Consider the following 22,705-nt stretch of genomic DNA (forward strand, 5'->3'; position numbering starts at 1 on the left):
AATCTTTCAAAAAAAAAAAAAAGAATCCACTAGAGCTAGATGTCGGTCTGAGCAACTTGGAGAATGGGGGAATATACTGTATGGGTTCAGCTTTTCAAGGTGCCAGTTAATGGCTTAATCAAACAGCCTGTTTAAATAAAGATCTGCTCCCCTCCGGCGCTAACCCAGAGGGCAGTTCCAGAATTTCTGATCTGCAGAGGCTTTTGTGGGCAGGGCCGAGGTTGAAGGATATGTTACTGTGACAAGCTGTTAGTTGGCTGAGGGGACTGATGACTACAAGGGGCAACCCTCACCCGCTGGGCTACCCGTGGGGCAGCACCACTATTTTTTTTTTAAAGACTTAATTACTTTTCTCCCCTTCCCCGCCCCCCCCCAGTTGTCTGCTCTCTCTGTCCATTCGTCTGTGGGAATCTGTGTTTCTTTTTGTTGCGTCATCTTGCTGTGTCAGCTCTCCGTGTGTGCGGAGCCATTCCTGGTCAGGCTGGGCGGCTCTCTTTACGGGGCGCACTCCTTGTGCGTGGCAGGGCACTCCTTGCGCGCATCAGCACTGTGCATGGGCCAGCTCCACACGGGTCAAGGAGGCCCGGGGTTTGAACCGCGGACCTCCCATGGGGTAGGCGGACGCCCTATCCCTTAGGCCAAATCCTCTTCCCCAGCATCACTATTTTTATGTGACTTGGTTTTTATCTCATGTCTTAGAATTTTATCATATTTATATTGTGTACTAATATGTAATGTTATTTCATGGCCATTACACACATATATTCACTCTGCACTTATTTTTAAATTTGTCATTCAATACATGTTGCAGAGACTGGATACTGAAAAATTCTCTCAGTATAAGCAGAGAATTCCAAGGTAAATATGGGTTCAAATTTCAAATCTCAACCTCTTTAAGCCTGTTTCTTCTTCTATAAAATGAGGATTAATTTGATATTGTTGTGAAGACTGGAAAAGTGTAAGTGCAAGTAACGCCTAAAAAATTTGACATAGTAGATATTCCATAGTTCTTTTGGGAGAATTACAGATGTAAATCTTTGTGTGTGTGGTTTTATAAATGGCTTTTGGAAAACTAACGCATACAGTTAACTTAGAATTGTTCCATTAAAGTACAGTAATGCTTTTAATTCAGGGTCCTTGGGAGCGGAAATGGGGCTGAATTTTTAATTTTTCCCACATTGACTTTTCTTTAAATTAACTAATACCAAGAGGTAAAATATCAAAAAAACTAAGGATTGAAACCTTTGCAGGAGGCTTCGCTGTCGGTAAGGGAGGCTGCGGGCCGGTGGCGCTGAGCTTCACGCCCGAGGGCCTCGCGCAGGGAGCACCAGGCGCAGGGCTCCGGGGCACGCTGAGTCCCTCTGCCCCTCGACTCGCCCTCCTCGTCCACAGAGGGCAGAGGCGGACTTAGATTAACCTCCAGCCGGCTGCTGGGCACCACGGTTTTATAGTAACGCCTTTCCAGACTTAACAGTCAGAATTTTAGAGGTGGTTCCCAGACATCTGTAGGTTTCATTCACCAGGTGACTCAGATAATCATCCAAACTTGGGACCCATCAGACAAACAATTTCTATAAACTTTTTTTCCCAAACCTTTTTCTTTCTGTAAAACACACAGGCGTGGGAGTGTGTACTCATTTGTATGATCTCCAGCCATTAATCACCTTTGCTCCTATTTTTGCTACATTTTTCATAAAACCTGGGGAGGCCTGGTATGTTCTCAAACAGAGGGGAGGGCGTCTCTTGAGCATGGGCGGTTCCTACAGGGGAGGACAGCCCAGTGCGGCGGCCCTCAGTACTGGTGCGGTGTCTCTGCATCTTGTCCTTCCAGCTGTGGCTGCGGTGGCTCCCGAGGGGAGGGGGGGAGGACTAGAATAGAGGGAGAGGGGGTACCTGGGGGGCAGGGGAAGTGTTCTGTAGGCACGTGCAATGATGGATGCAGACCACGTTAAATTTCACCAAAAAGTTATGAAAGTGTACGGTCTAAAATGAAAACCATAATGTAAACTACTGACCATGGTTAGTAGATATGTTTCAATTTGTACATTAGTTGTAACAAGTGTACCATCCACAGGTACAAAGATCATTAATAGGGAAGGGGGAAAAGGGGGAGGATGTTGCATATATGGGAGTTACCTATATTCTGCATGTAACTTTACTGTGACCTAAAACTTCTTTGAAGACATAATGAAAAAAAAAAAGACACTGAGGAAGAAATGGAAGAAACTGACACTTTACGTATAGGACAACAGCTATTACAGTGATGAAAGGCAAAATGTCAAAGTTTTTAAAAATATTTTTCATTTTTTAATACCCCATTTTTTTTTCTAAATTATTATGTATTTCTTATGTTTAAACCAATCATTACTATCTCATTTTCCTATTAATTTAACTTGGCAATATATTGGGCTTCATTTTTTAAGAAGTTTTGGATCGCAGAGGGGTTCACCTATGGCAGGGGAGGAGCACTGGTGTGGGGTGTCAGTGGTGGGGGATGCACGGGAGGGAGTTAGCCTGGGCAGGCATAGCATATAGGGCAAATAGATATGTTCAGATGTTCACTGGGTATTGACACAGTGGGTAGAGATTCACACAATTGAGGGAGTGCTGGGTTCCCATCCTGGGGAGCTCTGCCACATTTCCCAATAGAATGGTAAAATGCCCCAAGTGCAGGGGCAATGACCAGTCAAGGATGGTCCAGTGATGGGCCCTTGATATTGACAACTATGCTTATGAGCCTTTTGCACTTGAAATTTCAACTTGGCCTAGTGTTGCAAGGTGCCTAAGTTACCTCCTGAGAGCCTCCATGTTGCTCAAATGTGGCCACTCTCTACGCCAAACTCAGCATATAAATGCATTACTTTTCCCCCAGCATGGGACATGACTCCCACGAATAAGCCTCCCTGGCACTGAGGGATTACTACCCGACACTGACTGGTGATGCAACTGGAAAAAGACCTTGAAAAGGGGGAAATGGTAAAGACAAATGAGTTTATAAGGATAAGAGACTTCAAAATAAGTCAGGTGAGCAGAGTACTGCTTATGCATGTCTCAGCAGGATCTCAGAGAGAGCCAAAGTAGATACAATCCCAGGTAGTGGTACTCTTGAGGGCTTTGGAGACACAAAGGTCCTACGGTCATGGAGGATGGCTCGAGTTTGGTGCCTTGCCAGTGGGTCCTACTTTGGAATTTGTGCTCCTGAGTGTGATGGAGTTGGACTCAGATGTGACTTCTTTACACATGCCTCCTCTGTCCCTTTTATTGAACCTGTGGTTGGTGCTGGGGTTAGTGGGTATATGTCTAGGAGACTTGAATCTCTGGCCTGTCCATGTGCCAGCTGGGCCCTGAGCCTCAGCAGAGTTGCAACACTTACTCTCCAGTTCATTGGACTCTCCCAGGGCAGCTAACAAGGAGATAAGGATGGACAACCACACCAAGGAACCGAGTCTACAACTGTGAGCAGGAGAGCTCCATCCATCAGCCATGTGGGATCGAAGCCCCCTCTCAATTAAGAGATGGAGGCACCTCGGGGGTCATCACCGGACATCGTGGATCCTCACAGGGCCCACTGGATGGAATGGAGGAGAGTATGGGCCATGATGTGGACCATTGTCTATGAGGTGCAGAGGTGCCCAAAGATGTACTTACCAAATCCAATGGATGTGTCATGATGATGGGAACGAGTGTTGTTGGGGGGGGGAGAGGGGGGGTGGGGGGGTGGGGTTGAATGGGACCTCACATATATATTTTTAATGTAATATTATTACAAAGTCAATAAAAAAAAAAAAAAAAAAAGAGATGGAATGGGCATCACCATCCCAGAGTTCTCAGAATTGGGGAATAAAATATGGACTAGAGTGGACTTACTGGTATTCTACTATAGAATTATTGTGATTCTAGCAATGGAAGAAACTATACATTTGATGTGGAGACAGTGGCCACTGGAGTTGGTGAAGGCTGGGAGAGGGAAAAAGATGTAATATGGGGGCATTTTCAGAACTTGGAGTTGTCCTGAATACTGCAGGGACAGATGCAGGACACTATATATCCTATCATGACCCACTGAATGGACTGAGAAAAAGTATAAACTACAATGTAAACTATAATCCATGCTGTGTAGCAGTACTCCAAAATGTATTCATCAATTGCAATGAATGTACCACACTAATGAAAGAGGTTGTTGATGTGGGAAAAGTGGGGGGTATGGGCATATGAGAATCCCCTATTTTTTTTAATGTAACATTTTGTATGATCTATGTATCTTTTAAAAACAAATTTAAACATATATTAAAAACAAAACAAAACACACTGGCTTGGAGCTATATACTCATTTCTATGATTTCCAGCCATTAATCACCTTTGCTCCTATTTTTTGCTGTATCTTTCATACATTGTGTCAATGAATATCCTGATTAAGAGCTCTAATAATTCAAGAGAAGACAATACAGTTTATGGTATATAATAATGTATTTTCATAAGATAATAATGTACCAATAATGCATTTAAAACTAAGTACAATACTTCAAAATATCTGGCACAAAATAAGAACTTACAGATCACATTTACTAACAAAATGTCTAGTTGCTTAAAAAAGGTTTAGAACTTATCACAATAAAATTTCCAAAACCAAAGAACAAATCACTTTGTGGTGGCACAGGACTGTATAAACTTCTTTATGTAACACAGCAGGTGGATTTTTGTGCTAGAAACAGTATGGAGAAGTGAATGGGTGTTCATAAGTTCTGGTTAGGACCAGCAACCTTTGCGCATCACATTGTTAATAAAAGAAAACCTCCAGGAATCAGCAGTCTACTATTCGACCTCAGCAAAGATCTCTTTCCCTTTAGATGCCAAAGTTGTGAACAGTACCTGGTTAGCTTCTTAAATTTAACTACCAATGCCACCCCTCAGATGCTGAGTTCTCCATTTTCTTGTAAATTTTTTACCAATAAAGCTAGGGTCTGGTACAGGGAAGACACACATAGATAAAAACTGGTCTTAAGAGATGCCTGATTCATGACTAGTTCAAATATTTATGGAAAGCCCACTGCATTTCTAGCTATAGACATTGGACAGGTGCATCGTCTGCTTTCAGAGCACTAATCCTCTAGAAATCCAGGCTGCACCCTGCCTCTCAATCACCGGGAGCCTTCATTTCACCTTTCAGGATCTGCAGATACCAATTTCTTCTACAAGAATAAACAAACGCTTCCTTCTGCATGTCATTCTCTGGATTGACAGAATCTGGAGTGGATTCTGAAATCTGTCTGGGGGCAAGGCCTGCATTTTGAGTTACCTAACTGCCCTCTGCTACGTGACAAGGCAGGGCTCTGCTCCTCGCCTCGGTCCCCTAGTGGTCTGCTCAGCTGGCAGCTCTGTGACGACAGCCTACAGCTTTGCCCCCTCACTGCGGTCCTCTGCTGACCCCCCCACTAGCCTGGTCACGAGCTCCCCGTCCTCTGCTGGCCCCCCCACTAGCCTGGTCACGAGCCTCCTGTCCTCTGCTGACCCACTAGCCTGGTCACGAGCTCCCCATCCTCTGCTGACCCCTCACTAGCCTGGTCCCTGAGCTCTCCGTCCTCTGCTGACCCCTCACTAGCCTGGTCCCTGAGCTCCCTGTCCTCTGCTGGCCCCCCCACTAGCCTGGTCACGAGCCTCCTGTCCTCTGCTGACCCACTAGCCTGGTCACGAGCTCCCCGTCCTCTGCTGACCCCTCACTAGCCTGGTCCCTGAGCTCTCCGTCCTCTGCTGACCCCTCACTAGCCTGGTCCCTGAGCTCCCTATCCTCTGCTGACCCCTCACTAGCCTGGTCCCTGAGCTCCCTGTCCTCTGCTGACCCCTCACTAGCCTGGTCATGAGCTCCCCGTCCTCTGCTGACCCCTCACTAGCCTGCTCACAAGCTTCCCCATCTGAGTAAAGGCTCATCTTTACTCTTCCTTAAATGCTGGGTCTTCAGTAAGTAAAACAAATCCGCATTTCCAATAAGCATTTATTTGAGCTTTTCAGATCTGTGCAAATAATCATCTCTTCCTGAATGCTATTTAGAATTATCCTCAAAAAGACAATGGTTTCTTGAGAATTCTTGTAGGTGGTACTAAAGGAGATTGATAAATGTGTAATTCAGCAAAGATTTCTTCTGATGTATCATCAATGCTCACCACTGAGGAAACAGGACTCTGTTAACAGTTAAAATCACTTGGTGTAGAATATCAATTTACTCACATGAAGGCTAGCCAAAAAAAAAAACTGGCACTTTGGTATTAAATTGAAATTTATATGCACATTAACTTTGACATATAAAAAAACCTAAACCATGAGTATTTAAAATGGTATGTCTATTATGCTTATTATAAATCATATATAATTAGGAATTCAGCTATTTATGAGTCCTGCAGGTCAGATACCGTCCAGCAAACTGCTATCAATGAATGATATATTTTTTAAAACTTTTAACTCAAAGACAATTAATTAGGATTTAGTAAACTTTAATTTTCCAAATGTTTTCAGAAGGAATTATCAGAAGCATCTTCCAGTTCTAAAACACAGCCGGGTAATCCATTTACCCCCAAGGAACTAGCACCCCCCCTTCACCTGATGAGCTGTGACAGTCACCCTTCATCGTTTCACCGACCACTGGCATTTTCAGAGCACTTTAAACAGCCTGATTTCAATTTTACAAAACGTATATTCAGAAAGATACTCGTGTGTTCCAAGTAGCAGACATTAACAACTCCCAACGCGATCTCTAGGGATAATTCGCAGTTCTGAACCATGCTTTAGAAACACATTTCCTAAACAAACAAAAAATAAAGTTAGGTATCTAAAACACAAGTTATTGTAACATTCCAACAACATCAACATACAATAAACAATAAAGTAAAAAAGAGAGTAAGTCCAAAAGCTCAAATAGCATCAGAGCCCAATTCTAGGCTTTTTTTTTTTCTTCTTTAAGGTGGTACCAGGTATTAACCCAGGACCTCATACAGGAGAAGCAGGCACTTAATCACTGACCTGTACCTGCTCCCCCAACTCCAGGCTTTTAATTTTAAAGCCTTCATCCTAGTCCTCTCACATCTTCATAGTTCAAGAATGTTTAGAAATTTAAAATAAGAATGCCAGTCATGAAAATGCTTACAGATACTTCCAACAAACAGCCCAGCAAGTAATGATATAAATTAATTTAATCACGAATACTTGCTTTAATACAAAATAAAATACCTCAGGAGAGAAAAATCAATAAGCCTAAATTATCACAAATGACAAAATTTGGAACCTTGCCCTATTTTGGCTCAACTGCCTGCTGAGATTTTCTTCATACTTCATAATGCACACAATTAAATGTTTTAAAAAGGCACTAAAAAAGCCAGGTGTTAGAGTAAGCAGAAATTCAAATTAATATAATTCACTGAAAATTTCTGGAATTAAAAAAAAACTATTATGTTTTAAAAAACATCCACATAATAAAGTACCTTAGGATTTTTCAATAAATAGCCTTTTTAAATGAATAAAACCATATACTTTAAAAAAATACTGATTTAATCAACAAGAATACAATCTAAATCCTTTATTTTCTGAGTTTCAATCTCAAGACCTATGAAAACAATATAATTTTGCTATAACATATAAGTATTTTAGAATACAACAATTTAAAAAATTCTTAAACCTGAGGTTACATTATATTAAAACATGCTTAATCTCGAAAGTATTTTAGTTAGATTCTAAGCTAAGAAATGGGTGCATTTAAGAAATACAAAACTACTTTTTAAAAAGTATAAGACTACTTTTAATAAACTGTGGGCCACTTTTACCCTGCCAGTCTGTTATGACATCAATAAACTGATCTGTATAACGCTAACAGTTCGGAGTTTTTACATGTATTAGTTAAATACCTTTGATGCCTAAGCCATCATGTGTCAGGTTTTTGCTAACTTGTAGCCTAAAGCATAAATAACTGAGACATGTAGTATGAAATAAATTACTATCAGACACATACTGGTAAAGACTGTAAAATACCCCCCCCCCCCAGTTAGCTATAATCCTATTAAAATCTTATCAAATGTAATCAGGAGTGAAATATTCAGTATCAATTGACATAGAGCCCACACACACAATTTCATGCGTTTTCAAAGCCACTCACCAGCAGTCTGTGCAGGGTTTATTCCTATTCCATCTAGAAAACAAGGTAAAACATCACTTAAGTTGTTTCTAGAACTATCCTGGTTTAACAGTAACACTGACGAGAGCACATTTCCCAAATCGTGCCACTGTGTCTGTAAGCGCAAGCCCCAGTTTAAACTCAAGTCCACGAGGGGCAGTGCCAGCTAAGCCAGTGCTCTGCAAGTCTGTTCCCGTGAGGTCTTCACACACCCGCTGGACCAGGAAGGAAGAAGCCAACGCGTGGTCCTGGAAAGTTCCACGAAGGCAGATGTTGGTTCTGAAAATAATGCTTGCTATTTCTGCCGCTGGCTGTTTCCATACTGCTCTGAGGCCTCCTTAAGGCCTGGCAGCCACAACGTCACCTGCTTCTGTCTCACTGACACTAGAAAGTTACAGAGCACTTTCTAAGCGTTATTCATTCTGCACCTACAACCTTTCAGCGCATCAGCCAGCTTTCTCCTCACAGGAAGCACTCCACTGTGGCTGACTGGGCACAGCGTGCTGGAGTGGCACTTAGGTCATGCCAGCTCAGCCAGGCTGCCGCTGGACTCTCCCAGGTGGGCAACCTGCCTGCCACCTGAGCACTTCACTGTCCTCACAGGGCTGCTTCCATCACACTGTCATCTATGCTAAAGAGCATAAATTATAAGCCAAACTGAAACAGTTTCAATCAGGAAAGCAATAGCAAGGTATAGTAAAGGTACATTCTTGCTTAACTTCCCATATACCAAAGCATTTACCAAGTAGACTTAAAGTAGAAGTAATGATCTGGCATGAAGTGATAAGAGCATAAGAGCATAAGATATTGCCAAAATAATAAAGAAATCAAAAAGAGCTATTTATGGGCAATAACCTAATAAACTTGATTATTTACAGTTAAGCATATCATTTATGTTGATATGGTTTTTTTTGTATTTAAGTCAATTTTAATTAATTTGGTTCCTTTTAAACAATTTCTACAGCTCTGAGGTAAAAATCTTAAAATGAATTCTTACCATTGGTAATGATTGCACTGGTTGCTGCAGGAACTTTAAACTAAAAGTAAGAAAAAGAAAACATGTATATATTTGTATGTATGAGCAGAGTAACTATGAAACACGGTTAGGGAGGACAGCGTCCGTATAAATTGTTCTGTAATTCTAAAATGAAGGTTTACTTTTTCAGACCCAAACACTCCACTTTTACCATGTGTCACTCTCTTGCATAAGCAAAATAAAAGGCAGAATATATTGAGTAGATTATCAGAGAAATGGCAAGTTCCAATCAGACGCCTGTGTCTGGCAGGATGAGCTAACAAAAATTTCCAGGTAACGTGCAAGGCTTGTGCTCCTCAAATGCTCCTTCCACGACCTGCCGACTTAAACCACAGGGGTAGCGAAGGGTCAGTTATCACCAGAAAGTAACAAGGGAGCTGGACGAGGCCAACTGAGGCCAACGACACCGACAGGCGGCAGGAGGCGGTGACGAAGGCGAGCACGGCCCCACCTCCCCGCGTGAAGGGCAGCACGTGGTGTGGACCTCACTGGTGGCAAAAAGGCAGAATTCCCTTAGCATTCCAGAGAATGGTGGTTGCCGTAGTGACATCAAGAAGTCAGGGTTCATTCATACCCAGGAAACACTTATTAAGCACTGCATGCTACAGGCAGGTTTCACAGCTACCACTGCTAAGTACTGTGGTCAAATGAGTTTGGAAAACACTGAGTAAAACGAGTGGTCTCTTCAAAAGCCTTCACACACAAGAAGGTAAGAATAAGTGAAGTCTTTCTCATACTTTTCCTCAGATTTTCTTTTCCTTTTGGTAGTTCTAGTGCTTTAGTGTAAACAGTCTGGGAAACACTGCTCTTGGCCTTTAAAATGGTGATTTATGGCCTGAGAAAAACAACTAAATGCCTATTTTAAATTATGAACTGAAAAATCAAGTTTAAAAATAAGAATTTACTACATATAAGAATGATTACTTCTTAAAAGACCTAATAATCTTACTCTCAATATGGTACATTCTTAACTGTAAGTATCCTTTTAAAGGTTTAAAAGTTCTAAAGAGTAAATCTACTTTGATTATTTAAAAATGTACTTAAATAAATCAATTTCAGAAGTTTACTTTTTTGTAGTTGTAATACTAAAACTTTATCAAATACCCAAATTAAGATATCTCTGATTTTTGAGCAAGTCTTACTTTCAAATCATGCCCAGTTTAAGATAAGCTATGCATTTTCTTAATCACCTTCAAGCAGAGGCAACATATTTTGTGATCAAAAAATAAAAAAAAAACATAACACAACTGCTGATACATCATCCTCTTTTCCAGAACGTGGAGGCAACTGCTACGCTGAATCACGGGGAAGGATCCTGAGTGATGGGAAAATAGTGCCTATGGCTTTTGTCTACTGTAAAACGGACTTTCTCCTGGGTTCAAGGTGTATTTCATGCTCCTCAATTTTCACTTACTTTCTTCCTTAGATCCCCTAGGTCTACAATTCAGGGTGTTTGGAGGCTCTTCTCAGTCCCAGTCACAGGGTAGGGAATTTTACTCGGGATTTAAATTCATGTGCTGGCTGTTGGATTCTCTCCGCTGCCTGGAAGTCCTCCCTGTTCTGAAGTGTAACCTGACTCCTAACTGTTAGCTGCATTAGCGCTGCCATCCAGGTGTGGCTGTGTGATGTTTGTCAGTTCATGTTCCACTGAGTGTCTGCTAGTATCCTCACACCTGAGGGCCAAGATCACGCCTTTGCCTCATGTAAAGGACACGCAATAAACTACCTACAGAAGATGTAACAATGATTATTAGAGCTCGTAAGTGCCCACTCCTAAATCTGGAATACGTGGGTCTGCTGTTCCTCAGACCAGGAGAATTTCTTGAAAGGACCCATGTGGCAAAAAGCCGATGCCATGTTCAGATCTGTTCTTATCTCTTTTTATTCATTATTTCTACAAGAAGGATAGATCAAAAGTGACTACAAAATACTCACTTTACAGGTGTATCTGATTTCCCATTAATCCCTGAAGTATAGGGAAGATTAGGGGCAAAGCTAGCATCTCATTTATTTAGTTAGTAAAATTATTTTTTCTGTGACGATAAACTTTTCTGAAGATTCTGAACCAAATTAGATTTGGGTTACTCTGTATTTGTATAGCACTTTTTAACTTCGCAAAACTTTAATAAATGTGGCTATATTTTCACTCAAAATAAAATGGGACAGACAGGCAATTACAACTTTCATTTTACAGATTTAAGAAATTCAGCAAGAGGGAACACAGACTTGTGTCACATCATGAAGCTAATTAATGATGCAACTAAAGCAGGACCTCATGTCTTCCAAATCACATTTCGGTGCTTGTTCCACCAGCTCAAGCAGCTTGCCCAAGTGGTATGCCCAAAGAAATGCTTTACAGATGCCGCTTTGATAACTTTGGATGAAAAAATTTCATTTCTTAAAAACTGAAAACCCAAACATTTTTAAAACTAGACGTAAAAAACTAACACTTGTAATTTCAGACTCAAGGCTAGTAAAATATCAGAATAGAGAACACAGTGTGATATCACATTGCTGTACTTTTAAAAATGATTAAAAATGTATTATTAATTAGTACCTTTCAATTTCAATAAATATTCTCATAATTGTCAATGGCTGCATTACATCTATGTCAATTTATCTAACTCATTCTCTTACATATATAAGTCTTGACTTTCATTCTTCTCATCAATCCATGCTGGGGAAGGGTCAGAGTTCACACCCTTTAAGGGTTTGATACATTTTGCCAAAAACCACATTCCATAAGGGTTGTTCCAATTTCCATACTTACTTCTTCTGCTGCAAACTTTAAGACTGCAGTGAAAGGGGTGCTTTCAGGAACACTGAGCCTGCAAGAATTAAAAGAACAAAAACAGGAGGATTTTTTTAAGCTTTGCCCTTTCCTCATCCATTGGAGTAGACTGACAAGTTGTCTTGAGTTTGGAGGCTGGGTTTTTTGGTCTTTACAGCAAGACGGTGCCCGCAGCTCCCCGACAACCAGCAGCGCACACGCTTCCAGCACCTGAACAAGCAGGGCTGTCACCCGGGCTGCCACGCGGGCTGCTGTTTCCAGGGACGGGGACCCAGGCCAGCCTCAGACCTCAGCCCACTTCACTAGTCCAAGTGCCCCTGCATCTGACGCGGGAGCGCCGTCAAATCCCCGCTACGTGGAGGTGCCTGGGGAGCCCCACAGGACTGCGCCAAGGCTCCGTCGAGCCCCGCTGACAGGCTCAGGCCCTACATCTGTGGGTGTGAACGCATCTGTGAACAGGATCTCGGCAATCGATGGGGTGAGGCCAGACCAGACCGGGTGGCCCAGTCCAGTACGTGTGGCCACAGTAGGAAGACAAAGGCACAAGAGGCGGCCTGGCACGGGGCAGAGACAGAGCCGCGGACGCTGGTGCCACCCAGGGCACTGCAGACTGCGGAGAAAGCAGGGCCCTGCCCACCCAGTGACTGTGGATTTCTAGTCTCCAAATTCCTGTAGTTCAAGCCAAGTCTGTGGTACGAGTCATGGTGCCTTTGGACAGGCCCTTCGTGGACCCCCTGTGCACCCTAAGAATCGTGTCTAAACTAGTGGACGCAGTCCACGGAAAGGGATAGCTAGCTTGACATGGCACAGCACCATAACCAGGTGATTTTCCACCTTTTACATCATCATTTGAAAAAGGCTTTACTATAAACTGAAATACTGTGGAGGGGGATGTGTGATCTGTAACTGATTTGTTCAATGGCAAACATATTAAAGATGACTGGGAAACTCAGGATTTATTTAAATGATTTAGTCCCAGGGTCAAGCTGTATCGTCAACAACCATATTCAACTTTAAAGTTTGATTAGCAACTCCCAGTTTCCTCACTTAGTTTGCAGATCTCTAAGCTCAGTATCCTAAGCTCCACCACAGCATATTATATCTATTTCCAGTCAGAGGAGTGTGAACAGTTTTCTTGGCTGCCCAGTTTCTATTCTACCCATCCAAAAAAAAATTAGTGATAAAGGGTATCAGTTTTTTCCTTTTGCAGAAGAGAATGAAAACGCAAAATTCTACAAGTATGGCTGTTGACTTATATTGGCACTACAAGGGCTCGCAGTAGAAAACAGTACTTTGCAAGTATTTCCACAGCATGGCAACTGTTAGGACCTGAGATTCATTTTCTTAAAGCTCTACCCCCAAGGCGGGGCAGATGTTGCTCAAGCAGTGGGTCCCTGCTTCCCATGTACAAGGTCCCAGGTTCAATCCCTGGTACCTCCTAAAAACAAACAAATGAAAAAAAAAAAAAAAAGGAGCAGATGGGGCTCAAGTGGTTGAGTGTCTGCTTCCCACATGGGAGGTCCCCAGTTCAGTTCCCAGTGCTTCCTAAAACCAAAAATTAACAGTAAGCGAACAGGTTCAATCCCTGGCCCTGGTACCACAAAACAAAACAAAACAAAACAAAACACTCTGCCAAAGAATTTCTAAAACCTTGGGGTTTCAATTTGCTTTACAACCCGAGACTTGGAAAGATCCTGACATAACTGATGTCATATTGATACCCACTTAAATTAAGTTTTCGCCTATTACTAGCTGGTGGTGAAAAAGACCATGAATTTTATTCATGTTCTAAGTGGCTGAAAATTAGAGAGAGACTGAGAGTTTTATCTAGATTTAAGGCTCTATGTTTGTGAGTTAGCAGTTCATAAAACAGGCACACAAGTTATACTGGCATTTTGAAAGACAGGAATTATCCTGTACATTACAGTGAATTTTCAAGTAAATTATAGGCATCACTTGGTCTTTCTTCAAATAAGTACTTCACATAAACAAAACTACAACAAAAACTTGCCAAGTGTTGTTTTAAAGAATAGGAACAAAGTGCTAAAGGAATCTAAAAAGGGGAGAAGGAAATCCTCAGAGGTGAAATACTGATAATTAAAGGATGTCATGCGCCAGGAGGGAGTGGTCATGATATTGCACTCCAAGCACAGGAAACACAGGTAAAGGCGGTGAGGGCTAAAAGGGCTTGGAAGTGTGGGAGTGGCAAATCTGAGGCTGTGGCTATGTCATGGGGTAGAAAGAGGAGGATGAAAAAGGTAGGAAAGAAGATTGGAAAGAAAAGTTGGAGTGAGACTGAAAAAGCCAAAGGCAATTTTAAATTCGTACTGCGTATAAAAAAGATTTAATTTCAAGATTTTTGTAACTTAGTGCCAATACAAATAGTGACACCAACTACCAACCAGCAAACAAAACAAAACAAGTAGAAATTGAGATTTGAAACACTGAAGCAGAGTTGTCAAACTGAACTGTATCAAAGAATGCATTTATCTGCTTGACAAGTAAAAAGTGACCTTAAAGAATTAAAGCACGTTTTTCTGCAAATCTAGTAATTGCTTTTACTAAAACCTGTTACTGTTTACTTTTTTTAAAAATTTCTCTGCCCCCCCTCCCTATTGTCTGTTCTCCATGTCCATTCGCTGTGTGTTCTTCTGTGTCTGCTTGCATTCTCGACGGCACCAGGAATCTGTGCCTCTCTCTGTTCCATCATCTTGCTGCGTCAGCTCTCAGTGTGTGGTACCACTCCTGGGCAGGCTGCACTTTCTTCACGCAGGGCAGCTCTCTTTACGGGGCACACTCTTTGAGCGTTGGGCTCCCCTACGAGGGGGGACACCTCTGCACGGCACTGCACTCCTTGTGCGTGACAACACTACGCATGGGCCAGCTCACCACATGGGCCAGGAGGCCCTGGGTTTGAACCCTGGACCTCCTTTATGGTAGGCAGATGCTCTATCAGTTGAGCCACATCCGCTTCCCACCATTTAGTTTTAATAGCAAATAGAACATAACTATCCTTACATACACATGTACACATGTTGTGTATGTACACCCATATACAGATTATGCTTAAACATACTACACACAACACAAACTAAGTCCATGCTTACCAACCCACCCATTCTCCACATATGAAATGAATTGGTACAGTGCCCCAGGTCTTCTTACAGATACTGGTGCTGTCCTATGCCATCCACTTTTTCTTCCCCACTCTCTCTTTTTCTGGAGCATGTTTACATATTGATGAGAATAATCCAGTAGAGAGAAAAATCAATTAGAAAACTAAAACAGATGGGAAGCACAGCCCAGATGGAACTGGCTTTTTTTCACTTCAACACAATGGGCGACAGGGATTTGTAGAAGTTGTGGTTAGGTCTATAGATATGCTGATGGGAAGATAGGAGAATTCCCTTCTGGTGGCTTGAGAATAAGTGAGGAAGGGGTTGTGGAAAGCAGAAAAAGAAAACAGAGAATAAGGAGGAAAATGAAGAAATGTAGTAGACTGCTGCCTGTTACTGAGTATAAGTATGAATTTCACATTTAACCATCAGCCTGGCTGCGTAATTTTCTATGGGTCATCAGCTCAGTCCAGAGAACACAAATGTTTGGATTGAGAGTTGGTGTTTCACCAAGCAAATTATGCTGGAGAAGGGTACTAGAATTGAGGGTGTTTGCAAGAGAGCGATTTAAACATGAAGACCATGGATCTAAACTGGGTAAGGAAAAAACGGGTGGGGTAACAAGATGGGAGGTGATGAAGGATTGATGTGCAGTGACCAATGGACGGGAACAAACACTACTGGAGGGGAGACATCAGTCAGTCAGTCGGAAGGAGAGAAAGTGCCTATCCAATCAGAGGGCTTGGCCCTCCCAGGGCTGGGAGGATGCCTGGGTCCAGACTGAGATTGATGGCAGCTGTCATCTGTTAAGTTCTGCACTCCATAGTGCTAATTACATTAAGTACCACAAAATCCTACTGAGGTCCTGTTCTTTGCTAGATTCCATGCAACTTCCAGCTGCAATAACCTCAGGAGTGTATGAAGTCACAGGAAAGTCGAGATGAGTTTGTGTCTACAGTGGGTAAATCCATCAACCTGACTGCTAAAGCGTAAGAACAGGCCCCACAAAGATAAACTGCATTTCTTACTGCACACTGCTCGTCAAGCCCCAGCGTAGAGGTGTGTGAGTTCAGCTGTGGGTGACGCCCAGCTGTTAAGTCACGGACAACAGGAATCAGGTCGGGCCTGGGACGTTTTCCACGACCTCCTCCAACAGCTGGTCCAAGCTGCGAGGGGCCTTCCCGGTCTCTGTGCACTCTGTCCACCCCCCACACACTGGGTTCCCAGGTCGACCCCGCCACAACCCCGCACCCTCGTGTCAGGGCGAGCAGACGCCTCGGGGAACAGGCCCCAGACCCCGCTCCATCCCTCGCGAGGCAGGTTCCCGGAAGGTGGGGGGCAGGGCCGGGGCAAAGGGCGGCCGGGGGCGAGCGCCGGGAGGTGAGCGGAAGGCCCCCACCCGCCCCGGCGCCACCGCGGTCCCGCCCTGGGCCCCGAGCCCCGGCCCCCGCGCAGCAGTCCCGCCGCGGCCGCGCTACTCACACTTTGTAGGGCAGTCGCGGGTCCGACGTCAGCGTGATCTTGAAGGAAACCTTCGACCTGAGGAGGAGAGCGGGAGAGGGTTAGCGTGGGCGGGGGTGGGCAGGGGTCCCGCGGGGGCCGGGCGGGAGCGCGCACTCACATGGCGGAGCCGGGGCGAGCCGAGCCGGAACCAGCGCCGCCGCGTCCACGTCGCCCTCGGGCCCGGGGGCCTGCAGCGCCGCTGCTGTCCAAGGCACTGCCGGAGAACGGGCTCCGGGTTCCCCCGTCGGCCGGAGCCTTCAAGTCACAGGGAGCCACTCTTCTTGCATTCCCACCTCTGAGGCGAAACCCTGCGCCGTACAGAAGACTCGCTTTTCCAAGTGTAGTTGTTTGCTGCGGACTTTCAGTCAGGCAGTAAATGCGCGGGCTCAGGCAGAAGGCCCCGGCCCCTCTGGAAGGTTGGGGCGGAAGTTAGCGTGGAGGGCGGAAGTCCGCGCGCCAGCGGAGTGGGAGGAGAGAGCGGCGGGGCCGCGGGCCGGGCCTGGCGGGACGCTCTGCAGTTGCTAAGGCAACCGGCGTGGGGGAGGCAGGTGCAGGCGGGAGAACTGGGATGCCAGCCGGGCTCAGGGGCTTGTTCTGCCTGTCCCGCAGGCCTGCTCTCTTTTGCATCCCTCATGTTTTTAGCCCTCACACTCCACTCTCCAGTTCTGACTGTCAACTCTGTAATTTTTACCAGGAGCAAAAGCTCTGCCAAGGCCCGTCCTGGGCTGGGCAAAAGAGCCCGGGTCCTTGCCCTTGCGGCCTCGACCGCGTGCCACGTGGGCCGATGGGCTTGCTCCCGGGCCTGGCTCAACCACAAACTCGTAGGTGCCCTCAGCTGAGCGTTGGGGATCGCTGAGGAGTGACCGGCGGGCGCGTTCTTGCGTGCGGAGGGAAGACTACCTGTCCTCCAAATTTCACTATTTTGGAAGATCAATATGCCTCTCAGAAGGACCGTGATGCCCTGTTGCAGAACTATTGCTGCGAATAGGTTAGGCAGGTGGCAGTAGGAGGTGGGGGAGCTTAGTTAATCCTCGGGAGACGCTGGGTTCCTTAAGAGAGACCTCCAAGAGTGGAATAGGGGGCTGCGGAGTGCTGGCCTGAAACCAACTTCATCTTCTCCCGGTTTGAAGCAGACTGCTCTTAGAGGTGTGATCTCTCCAAGGACAGAATGCTGATTCTAGTTGCAGCAAAGTAGAGCTCCCATATTGGCATGACATTTGTCTACTTCACTTTTTAAACATCTTGCTGTATATATAGAGAGATGGAGGCAAATAGACCATAGATTTAGGGGTCAACAGTATAGCTTTCATAGCTAAAACTATGGAATAAAGGGATGTATTTAAGATTTTTTAGATTAGCAATGAGGAGAAAACTACAGATTGCATCTACTTGTTGTCAGTTAGCCAGGTAACAATGCCAGAAATTAGGGTATATATTTAGAGGTCTTTATTTCTAAGAATACATATTGTATTTTTAAAAACAAAATGTGTATCCTACTTATAGTTTCGTTTCTGCTCATTTATTAAAACAACGACAACAACAACCAAAAAACCAAGTAGCAAAATCCTAAAGAGAAAAATGTATTTTGATCAAAGAGTTTTTATTGCATGTATAAAACTAAGTGAAGACAGGTTTCTACCCCAGACAGTGTGGCATCAGAGTCCACTCTTCAGAAAATATATTAATATAAAATATATCAAGATAAGAATAGAAAAAAAACACATTATAATATCAAAAAAGGTTGAAAAGTAGCTATTCCAAAATGTTTAGGATTTTCTCCCATCTTAATTTTTAGAGATTCCAGGATGTGCTTTTTCCTGGAAACAAGATAAGAAATTATAGAATTCCAGATTCATTTAATTTTAATTTTTAAAATTTGGTAAGGAATTTTGCAAATGGTAAATTTATAGCAAGAGAAGGACCTCTTACTGAAAAGTTAAAGTGATGAAGTATAGTTAGTGACTGTAATCAGAAGCAAACTCAGGATTTTGAAAGGTAATTCACAAATGTGCTCTTTTAAGACAGCAAGCAGCATAAATGGCCTCATGTTTGGAAGGAATGCAATTAGTATAATTTAGAGGCAGAAACGACTGTAGAAGTGCACAGTGTGACCATATTAGAACTCATTAAATGTCAATGAAACATACCAATCTTCTATTTGTAAAGCGCATAAATTTCCTATTATTGAAAAGGAATTTGTGGAAAATGAAGTTTAAATAAGGACTAAAAAGATCTACTTACACAGTCATAAAAATTCATCTTACTGCTTGTGACCATTTGAATTTGGTGCATCCCCCAAAAATATTGTGCTTTAGAACTAATCCGTTCTAGTTGGTGTGGGGCCCCTTGATTAAATTAAATTCAGTTAAGGGCATTTGATTAGATGACTTGATTAGATTGCTTTAGGGCTTTTGATTGGACTATATCAGTGAGCTATGACATGGGTTGGGTCTCCACTTCTTGTTGGGCCTTATATAAATGGAAACACAGAGGAAGAGGCACACAGAGAAAAAGGAAGCGGCCATTTCGAGCCTCCCGTGTGAGAGAAAGGAGAAGGTTGAGAAAGGTACTCCAGGTTCACCTACAGCTACAGAAAGGCAGAGAAGCCCCAAGAGAGGTCCAGAGTCTGGAATCAGCAGAGCACAGTGGCATGGAAAGAGGCCCCTGAGGTACGGGCCCGTGGAGCAGCAGCTCAAGGCTGAGGAGATGAGCCCACCCATGTGCCGGATCGCCACGTGGCAGGATGCCAGGATCACCAGTAGCTGACTTGTGAGACAGCGGCACTACAGGTGCCCTGATTAGGTCATTGCATGGCCTCAGAGCTGCAAGCTGTTACCCCAAAGAAAATTCCCATTATAAAAGCCAACCTATCTCTGGTCCTTTGCATCAGCATTCCTTTGGCAAACTGCGACACTGGTTATTGTTGCAGCCAGCTTTAAATAAGATAGAAAAGAAAATAGAAACACTGCATTTATTGGTCAAAATAATCTCTTCCTAACTTTTCCCTATAACTTGATTGTATTTATGATCATGACTAAAGCCACCTGACAGTCAACTGTTTTTCTGGAAGTCTTACACTGGGATAAATCTTAGGATCTTCTATTCCAAACTCTTTGTATCACCGAAAGGAAATTGCAGACTGATTAGTTCATAATAAGTGAATATTTTTATAGCCATTTAACTTGATCTTTTCAAAAATTACCTTTCCCCTCCACAGTTTTCAAATGTTGATAGAGACGACATTTTGCTGAGAAAATTTAAAAATAGCAACAATAATAGGGCAACATTTATCAAGAGTTAGTTTTTGCTAAGTTTTATGTTAAGCATTTTACAGACATGAAATCGCAAAGTACAGACTGTGAACTTGGGTTGTCCTTGGCTGTAAGTTATGACTCGGAGGCGCGGGTCTCCAACAGGGGAGAGTTCTCCAGAACAGGTGAATGCCCTGTGCTTCCTTAAGGTGAGGACTGGAAGGCCAGGGAGTGTTTGCATTCCTGGGCACCCACGAGGTGAAACTGGGGATGCAGAGCCCTTGGAGGAGGTGGGAGCAGCGGGAGCCCTTCCTTCCTAACGCTTGCTGAAATCTACCAGAAAAGCCAGGCCTTGAGTACAAGGCTTGTATATGTGAGGTTTTATCATAAGACTTATAGTATTTTAACTACAGAGTTTATAAAATACCTTTATTACGAAAAGGCCTTTTAAATGGTAAGAAAGTTGGAATTTGTCAACCTTACATAATTAAATTTTCTCTGTCAATATTGTGAGTTCTTTGTATAACAGGAGCATTACTTTTTTAGAAAAATTAAAGTAGCCTCTGACAGATCTATTCCAAACACAGGAATTTTGTTTCTTCCACATAGATATTTACTCATTTTATCCTTACAACAGCTATCTTAGGTCATTATTATTGCTATTTCCTATTATTAATATTAATATTCCTTACAACAGTTATCTTAATATTCCATTTAATATAATCTTAAAATAGGCATGACGAAGTTAAATAACACTGTAATTTAAGTAAGCGGCTAAAATGAGATTTGAAGGCAGGTGGCTGGTAGTAAAGCCTGGGGCTAAGCCCCAAGGAGGTCAAGGATCCAGTCTCATCCTTGGCTGGTGATAAGCAGCCCAGGGGCGGGACAGATGTGATACCTGCTCACAGATACGGGAGCTGAGCACACACAGACAGAGTCACTTTCAAGGTCACCCAAGTGGAAAAGCTACGGGGCTGGGATGAACTCCCTGCATTCTGGCCCACAGTCCACATCTTAAACGTGCTGTGCTGTGAACCCATGAGGCAACTGCTCGTAGACATTCGCTTATGCCATGGAGACTGTGTTCTCCCTTTAGCTTCAAAGTCATTTAGACTCCTCACACTGTGCCAGATGTGAGGATATGTACTCTTCCTAGATAATCGGTAAACTCTCTCTCTAGGAACAGTACCACCCCCAGAAGGTGCTTTGGAAATTTGTCAGCGCATTTTGTAACAGGTACTGATTTAGAGCAACCAGAACGCTCTCACCTACAGGACTGAGTACTGATTGGAGCAACCACCTTGGGAAATGGTGGCAATATCTACTAAAGTGCATGTACACATACGCCCTACGACCCTTTGTTTCCTCACAGTGATGTGTATGCAACCAAAGGGAAGCACATTTTGTCAAAAGACATGTCCAGGCATGTTCCTAGCAGCAGTCTTCTGAATAACCCCAAACAGGGGATTACTCCCATGTCCATCAGCAACAGCATGGGCAAATACACTGGCATGTATTCATGCCATGGTCTACCATGTAGCCTACAACATAGGGATAACTTTCAAAAATAAAATGTTGAGCAAAAGAAGCCAGACACAGAGGAATACGTGTTGGACGATTTTCACTTACATGTTCAACAGCAAGATTAATCTGTGGTGTTAGAAGTCAGGAGAGAGTTTATGTTTTGGGGGATATGGTGGCTGGGGACAGAGTGAAGACGAAAGGAGCTTGATGTTGGTAACGCCTTTTTCTTGACCTGATTTTACTGGTGTGTTCACTCTGAAAATTCATCAAGCTTTATTCTAGGACTTGTGCTCTTTTATTAATGTGCATTATATTTCAATAAACATTTATCTAAAAATACCTCCAAAAAATAGAAGAAGAAACAATTACAACAACTTTAACTGGGGGTGGTGATATTGGATTTTTATTGGTCAGGGGGTCAGAGAGGCTAGATGTACTGCAAAGAGTTGGACAGAGTAAAATGGTGAATTTTCCAGGTATGCAAATACTATGTGAGTCTAGAAGAGATTCTATCTTTTTTTCCCTGGGAGAACTTTCCAAAACATCTTCAGCTATTTGAAAAATCATAGCACTAACAGCAACCCCACTTGTGGCATTTGAATTTCCAGTTTAACATAACTAACTATGGGTGCCATATTCCCTATTCCCAGTGCCCTATATGATTGGCGCAGCCACTTGCCACTTTGTCATGGCTGCTGTGTGGACATGGTATGAATGAATATTGGAAATGCCACTTGATTATAATTTACTCTTTTATCTCATATATTACAGATAGAACATAGTATAGATTTTTAAAAATTATGCTGTAGGTAGCCTGCTTTATCTAGGGATCTATATTCAGGATAAATAAGCAAGCATTAAAATATTTACAATAAAAAGGAAGGCATTGAGAACCTCTGATTTTTGTAATCCATTACATTTGTAATGGACTAACTTCTCTTGGCACAAACTCAGTTGGGCTAAAAATATAATTCTTTTTTCTTTCCTCTCTCTTTTTCTCTAACCGACTGACTCAAGTCAAATTCTGCCTAATGGCACAGAGTGAACCTGACATTTCTTGGTCAAATCAAAGTTTATTCATCAAATAGGGATTTCTAGGTGCCTTCATGGTTCCTCCCCTGTGATCCTCCTGGGGTGAATGTAGAGCTGGCATTTGGAGGGCTATGGCATCTGGTCCTTCGTCATCACCTGTCCACCTCACTGGCACTGAATCCCCTGACATCATCTGAGATGACGACTGCAATCCTGTCATTGTCTGGTCATTTGGTCTTGTTTTTCTTTGGCAGGGCTTCTTTCAGGGCCTCTGGTTCTCTATGAAAGATGTAGGAG

General features: G+C 43.2%; 1 protein-coding gene and 1 long non-coding RNA gene across 2 annotated transcripts; one reads left to right on the forward strand and one right to left on the reverse strand.

Moving 5' to 3' along the window:
- Nucleotides 1-4,448: 4,448 nt before the first annotated feature.
- Nucleotides 4,449-17,054, reverse strand: UFM1 (ubiquitin fold modifier 1). The gene is made up of 6 exons (XM_023588618.3): nucleotides 16,720-17,054; nucleotides 16,581-16,637; nucleotides 11,962-12,019; nucleotides 9,153-9,192; nucleotides 8,138-8,170; nucleotides 4,449-6,791 (listed from the first exon to the last, which is right to left on the reverse strand). Coding segments are annotated over exons 1-6 (258 nt in total). The 5' UTR covers nucleotides 16,722-17,054; the 3' UTR covers nucleotides 4,449-6,723.
- Nucleotides 9,775-11,783, forward strand: LOC131273562 (uncharacterized). Its single transcript, XR_009180810.1, has 3 exons — nucleotides 9,775-9,900; nucleotides 10,466-10,574; nucleotides 11,386-11,783. It is a non-coding gene; the product is annotated as an uncharacterized lncRNA (long non-coding RNA).
- Nucleotides 17,055-22,705: the final 5,651 nt, after the last annotated feature.

Source organism: Dasypus novemcinctus, chromosome 15 (genome assembly GCF_030445035.2).
Source record: "Dasypus novemcinctus isolate mDasNov1 chromosome 15, mDasNov1.1.hap2, whole genome shotgun sequence".
Classification (NCBI taxonomy): Eukaryota; Metazoa; Chordata; class Mammalia; order Cingulata; family Dasypodidae; genus Dasypus; species Dasypus novemcinctus.

Excerpts from the sequence above, each read along its gene's own strand:
- UFM1 (XM_023588618.3), bottom strand. Across the intron at positions 12,020-16,580 it reads CCGCGACTGCCCTACAAAGT|GCTCAGTGTTCCTGAAAGCA; the intron begins GTGAGTAGCGCG and ends TAATTCTTGCAG. Across the intron at positions 9,193-11,961 it reads TAAAGTTTGCAGCAGAAGAA|TTTAAAGTTCCTGCAGCAAC; the intron begins GTAAGTATGGAA and ends TCTTACTTTTAG.